The sequence below is a fragment of the Tripterygium wilfordii genome, chromosome 16, assembly GCF_013401445.1.
Source record: "Tripterygium wilfordii isolate XIE 37 chromosome 16, ASM1340144v1, whole genome shotgun sequence".
NCBI classification, from domain to species: domain Eukaryota; kingdom Viridiplantae; phylum Streptophyta; class Magnoliopsida; order Celastrales; family Celastraceae; genus Tripterygium; species Tripterygium wilfordii.
The window spans coordinates 6,240,474-6,246,599 of NC_052247.1; the positions used below are offsets into that span (position 1 = coordinate 6,240,474).

The following is a 6,126-nucleotide window of genomic DNA, read 5'->3' on the forward strand; positions in this document are numbered from 1 at the left end:
AAAAGGACTGAATATAATAGTGGCCAAGATCAAACCAAGTACCAGTCCAGATACAATAAAGAATCTCCAATGCCTCCTCCCTCCTCTCACTCTGGTGCCCAGTTGGCCATAAGTTGCCATGCACTAGCCGGTCCACAAGATACATAACCTGCAGAAGAGCAGATTTCCGAACAAATTTTCCCCGCCGACCAGTAAAATGTTGGACCATCCACTCATGATCCTCCAGCTGGGCAGAAGGAAAAGGTGGCTGGAAACCACTATCAGGAGGCTGGGAAGTAGGATGTCCAATACTGGCACTAACATCAGCAGCAGAAAAAGTAATCATCCCGGAAGGCAATATAGCTTGGTAGAGGCCAGTCCCTGTTGCTTCCACGGTGCGATAGAATGCACGCACCAGGTTTGGATAGACCGGAACATCAGCAGCAGAAACATCCGGGGTAGCAACGAAAGAACAAAAGTGGCGGAGCCGGCCGAAAGGCTCACTTCTTACCCCAACCTTGTTCAACAGATCAGCAGATAAATATACCTTCGGCACAAGAGTAGTAATGTCAAAGTAATCAGTGGCAGCTCCAGAAGTAGACCCCTCTGTTGCAGGAGGTGGCTGAGGTGTTGTGAACTGAGAAGTGCGCTTCTTGCGCATGGATGCCACTATCTTTTGACGCGGCATAATTACTGCAAAAGCTATGTAAAACAATTAAGAATAGCAGGGATAATCATAAACGCAATACTGCACAGAAAGATGAAATAGATGGTATGAGGTAAGGTGATGTCACGCCTAGGCATGCGGGAACCACGCCTAGGCGAAGTCACGCCTAGGCGTGCGGGAACCACGCCTAGGCGAAGTCACGCCTAGGCGTGAGGGAACCACGCCTAGGCGTGGCCCCTTCTTCCCCAACACTCACGGGTTGCCATGGCAACCCGAGCTTCAAGCACCAAAACCCACACTTTGTATACAAAAACAGTAGATCAGGCAGCCTATATGTCCTACATGACTCAGAATGAGAGAATCAACCAAGATATCCCATACTTTAGCCCTAAACTCCAAAAATTAGGAGATGCCATTGCCAAACTTTGCAATTCTCTCACTTCAATTCTTGCTTGGAATAGAGCAAGCATAGAACGCAAAGATCACAAAAAACAGAAGTGGAAGAAACTATTACATACCTGATGCGCTTAGATTGTCGCTTAGGCGAGGATTGGAGAGGTGCGCCTAGGCACGCGGTAGAGAGAAAGCTCGGCGTGGGTATGTGAATGTGTACAGATGGTGTGGTATATAATTAAGAGAATTTTGTTTTTTTTTTTTATATAGACACGCCTAGGCGTTGATGAGCCACGCCTAGGCGTGATACGTTGCGCCTAGGCGTGGATATGCACGCCTAGGCGTGGTCTGGCTGTAACATATTGCCCAGAAATTTCAATTTTCCTGCAGCCAGATTCCAGCACATGCAAACTAACATCCACACAAAATTTTTGCCAATAAAAATGGAATGATAAAGAAGAAAAGGATACACAAAAGGATATACTGCATTGGGTTGCCTCCCAAATAGCGCTAAGTTTAATGTCTTCAGCCAGACGTGGCGGTACTAAGATCTTCAAAGGGATGGAGGATCTTCCAAGCGTAACTTGTACTTTTCCATATCAAAAGAGGTCTCAAAATAGGGCTTGAGGCGGTGACCATTTACTTGTTGCTCAAAACTTGTGCGAGGGTCCTTGATAAATACAGAGCCATAAGGAAGAACTTTAATCACCTCATACGGACCACTCCACCTTGATCGAAGCTTTCCCGGAAAAAATCGAAGGCGAGCATTATACAGCAAGACTTTTTGACCTGGTTCAAATACCTTCCTTGAGATATGTTTATCATGAAAGAGTTTGGTCTTTTCCTTGTAGATTTTAGCATTCTCATAGGAGTCATTCCGCAGCTCATCAAGCTCATTAAGTTGGAGCTTCCTCATATTGCCAGCTTCCTGGAGATCAAAGTTCAAAACCTTGATTGCCCAGTATGCTCGATGTTGCAGCTCTACCGGTAAATGACAAGGCTTCCCAAAGACTAACCGGTAAGGAGACATGCCAATAGGAGTCTTAAAAGCGGTCCGATAAGCCCAAAGAGCATCATTAAGCTTAATACTCCAGTCCTTTCTACTAGAAGAAACCGTCTTCTCAAGAATATGTTTGATCTCCCGGTTCGATATCTCCACCTGGCCACTCGTTTGCGGGTGGTAAGGTGTAGAAACCTTGTGAGTTACCCCACATTTTTTCATCAACTTCTCAAAGTACTTGTTGAAAAAATGCGATCCACCGTCACTAATAATAGCTCTTGGAGTTCCAAACCTTGCAAAGATCATATTTTTCAAGAAATGCAAAACCACACCATGATCATTGGTTTTGCACGGTAGAGCTTCAACCCATTTACTCACATAATCAACCGCCACCAAAATATATAGATTTCCATGGGAATTAGGGAATGGACCCATGAAGTCAATCCCCCACACATCAAATAGCTCAATAGTCAATATGTTGTTCAATGGCATTTGATCTCTTGCTGAAATATTCCCGGTTCGTTGGCATCGATCACACGTCAAACAGAAAGAATGAGCATCTTTGAACAAAGAGGGCCAATAAAATCCACATTGAAGTACCTTGGCAGAAGTTTTCTTCCCCCCAAAATGCCCTCCACACACATGAGAGTGGCAAAAGTGAAGAACACTTTCTTGCTCATTAACCGGAATACATCGTCTAATAATCTGATCAGGGCAACATCTGAATAAATAAGGATCATCCCAATAGTAATATTTGATGGAGGATAGAAACTTGTTTTTCTCATGTGTGGTCATGCCCGGAGGTAACTTCCGGCTTACCAGATAATTAACGATATCTGCATACCAAGGAACCTCCTCGACCTCAAATAAATGCTCATCTGGAAAGGTCTCATTGAAATCCATATCTCTTTCACCGTTTTCCTTGATAGCGAGCCGAGAGAGATGATCAGCAACTACGTTCTCACACCCCTTTTTATCCCGAATCTCCAAATCAAACTCTTGGAGAAGCAGTACCCAACGAATGAGCCGTGGCTTGGAGTCTTTCTTTGACAATAAATACCGCAATGCTGCATGGTCAGAGTAGACAATCACTTTAGAGCATGCTAAATATTGACGAAACTTGTCCAAGGCAAAAACAATGGCCAACAACTCTTTCTCGGTGGTGGTATAATTGACTTGAGCATCATTGAGTGTTTGGCTTGAATAATATATAACATGAGACTTCTTGTCAACTCGTTGACAAAGCACTGCTCCAATGGCAAAGTCAGAAGCATCGCACACAATTTCAAATGGCAAAGAAAAATCCGGAGGCATCATAATTGGAGCGGTAGTAAGTTTCTCTTTCAACAAATCGAATGCCCTCATACAAGCTTCATCGAATAGAAAAACTGCATCTTTGGCCAAAAGGTTGCATAAAGGCCTAGCAATTTTAGAAAAATCTTGAATGAACCTCCTATAGAACCCTGCATGTCCCAGAAAAGAACGAATTCCTTTCACATTGATCGGAGGAGGAAGCTTCGATATAAGCTCAATCTTTGCCGGATCAACTTCAATCCCATTTTTGGAGATAATATGCCCCAACACATTTCCTCGTTGCACCATAAAGTGGCATTTTTCCCAATTTAGCACCAAATTGGTTTCTTCACATCTCCTCAACACAATAGACAGATTTTGAAGGCAATTGTCAAAACTTGACCCAAAGACAGAAAAATCATCCATAAATATCTCAATAAAACGCTCCACCATGTCAGAGAAGATGCTTATCATGCAACGCTGAAATGTTGCAGGAGCATTGCATAAGCCGAAAGGCATTCGACGGTAAGCAAATGTTCCAAATGGACAAGTGAAAGTAGTCTTGTCTTGATCTTCGGGAGCAATGGCAATTTGGTTATAACCAGAATAACCATCCAGGAAGCAATAATACTCATGCCCTGCCAGTCTCTCAAGCATCTGATCAACAAAAGGTAATGGGAAGTGATCTTTTCGGGTGGCTAAATTCAGTTTTCGATAATCAATACAAACTTGCCATCCCGTGACCTTCCGAGTAGGAATAAGCACATTGTTCTCATTGGCTTCGACAGTAATCCCAAATTTCTTCGGCACAAGATGGACTGGACTCACCCATTTGGAATCAGAAATAGGATAAATAACGCCAACATCCAAGAGTTTCAAAATCTCACTCCGGACAACTTCTTTCATGTTTGGATTTAATCTTCTTTGTCCCTCTCTAGTGGCTTTAGTTCCGTCCTCCATCAAAATGCGATGCATGCACACAGAGGGGCTAATGCCACGAATATCCGCAATGGTCCACCCAATTGCACTCTTGTATTCCCTGAGAACACGGAGCAATTTCTCTTCTTCCAAGAGAGAAAGATTAGAAGAAATAATAACAGGAAGAGTTTTAGAGTTACCTAAGAATGCATATCGCAAGTGTGCGGGCAAAGGCTTCAACTCTAGCTCTGGCGGACTCACTATAGATGGTATTAGCTTCTCAAGATTTGGAGAGTCCCTCAAATTTTCAAAGGTCGGACGCCACTTGTGTTGATAACTAGGAGAAGCCTCCAACATGTTTACAACTTCTTGAGTATCATTGTCCAGAGTCCTCTCAATATCTCCCACTAGAAAAGCTTCCAAAGCAATGGTTTATCATTTCTATGCAGCTCCATGTCGACTCTTCTATCCACCACATCCACCCAAAAACAAGTCTTTGAATCATTAGAATGTCTCATGGCCTCAAAGAGCCGAAACTGAATAGTTTTATCAAAAACTGTCATAGTGAGAACTCCCATCTTGACATCAATGATGGTGTTGGTGGTTGCCATAAAACCGCGGCCTAGAATGATTGGTACATCTTTTCCCGGATTAGGTTCACCCTCCATATCAAGCACTAGAAAATCCACCGGAATAACAAACTCTCCCACCTTCACTAGAACATCTTCAACTAGCCCAAAAGGATGCACTAAAGAGCGATCCGCTAATTGGAGAGTGACTGATGTTGGTTTCAACTCACCGATCTTCAATGTAGTGTAAACAGAATAAGGCATGATATTCACACTCGCACCAAGATCCATCAAGGCTTTTTCAATTTCTTTCTCTCCAATAATACAAGGAATGGTAAAGCTACCCGGATCTTTTAATTTGGGTGGGAGCTTCTTTTGTAAAATAGCACTTGTCTCTTCGGAGAGAAATACTTCTTCATGATCACCAATCTTTTTTTTGTTAGTGCACAACTCCTTCAAAAATTTTGCATATGCGGGAATAGACTTAATTGCCTCAATAAGTGGAATATTAATCTCTACTTTCTTCAAAACTTCAAAAATGTCCCGATTATACTTGTTTTTCTTAGCCGGTGCAAGACGAGATGGAAAAGGCACTGTTGGAACAACCTCTTCTTCCGGCTTTTCCTTCTCAACATGAGGTGTGGTGGGAGCACTCGGTTCCACCACTGTAGGTTCATCATGACTCTCACCATCAAGCCCTTTATATTCAATCTTGTTATCCACCTTTTTCCCACTTCGCAAGACAGTAATAGCATTAGCATCTTCATGCTGTTTAGGATTTACCTCAGGTTGACTCGGAAGCTTTCCCGGTTGTCTTTCACTCAAAGCCTGAGCAAGTTGTCCTACTTGCATTTCAAGCTTTGCGATGGACTGAGTATTACTGGAAACAGTTTGTTGCAACTGAGTCATTGAATTGCTCATCTCTGCTTGGGAATGCTGCATTGTGACTTGTGATTGAGCAAGTTGGGTGATAAGGTCCTCCATAGCAGACTTCTTTGCATCTTGAGAAGGTGGTCCTTGTCGTGGAGCTTGCCAAGGTCTGGGCCCTTGATTGAAATTCTGGGATGAAGCATAGGAGAAATTTGGGTGATTCTTCCATCCTGGGTTATATGTGTGAGAAAATGGATCATTCTGCTGCCTATGAAAAGGTTGAACTGCATTAACTTCAGCTTCAGGAAATGTCCCACTTCTAGAACATACATGAGTAGGATGATCGGTGCCTCCACAAATGCCACAAGGCTCCAAATTTCTGCTCAGCAAAGTTACTACCGCATCCAATTTCCTAGCCACAGACGCCATCTCTGAAT

The 6,126-nt window shown here is 43.1% G+C and overlaps 1 protein-coding gene across 1 annotated transcript; it reads right to left on the bottom strand.

Annotated features, from left to right (window-relative positions):
- Positions 1 to 1,592: 1,592 nt before the first annotated feature.
- Positions 1,593 to 4,828, bottom strand: LOC119980732. Its single transcript, XM_038823526.1, has 6 exons — positions 4,741 to 4,828; positions 4,451 to 4,657; positions 2,812 to 4,396; positions 2,640 to 2,744; positions 1,961 to 2,331; positions 1,593 to 1,828 (listed from the first exon to the last, which is right to left on the bottom strand). The coding sequence occupies exons 1-6, from the start codon at positions 4,826 to 4,828 to the stop codon at positions 1,593 to 1,595; spliced, it is 2,592 nt and encodes an 863-aa protein (XP_038679454.1).
- Positions 4,829 to 6,126: the final 1,298 nt, after the last annotated feature.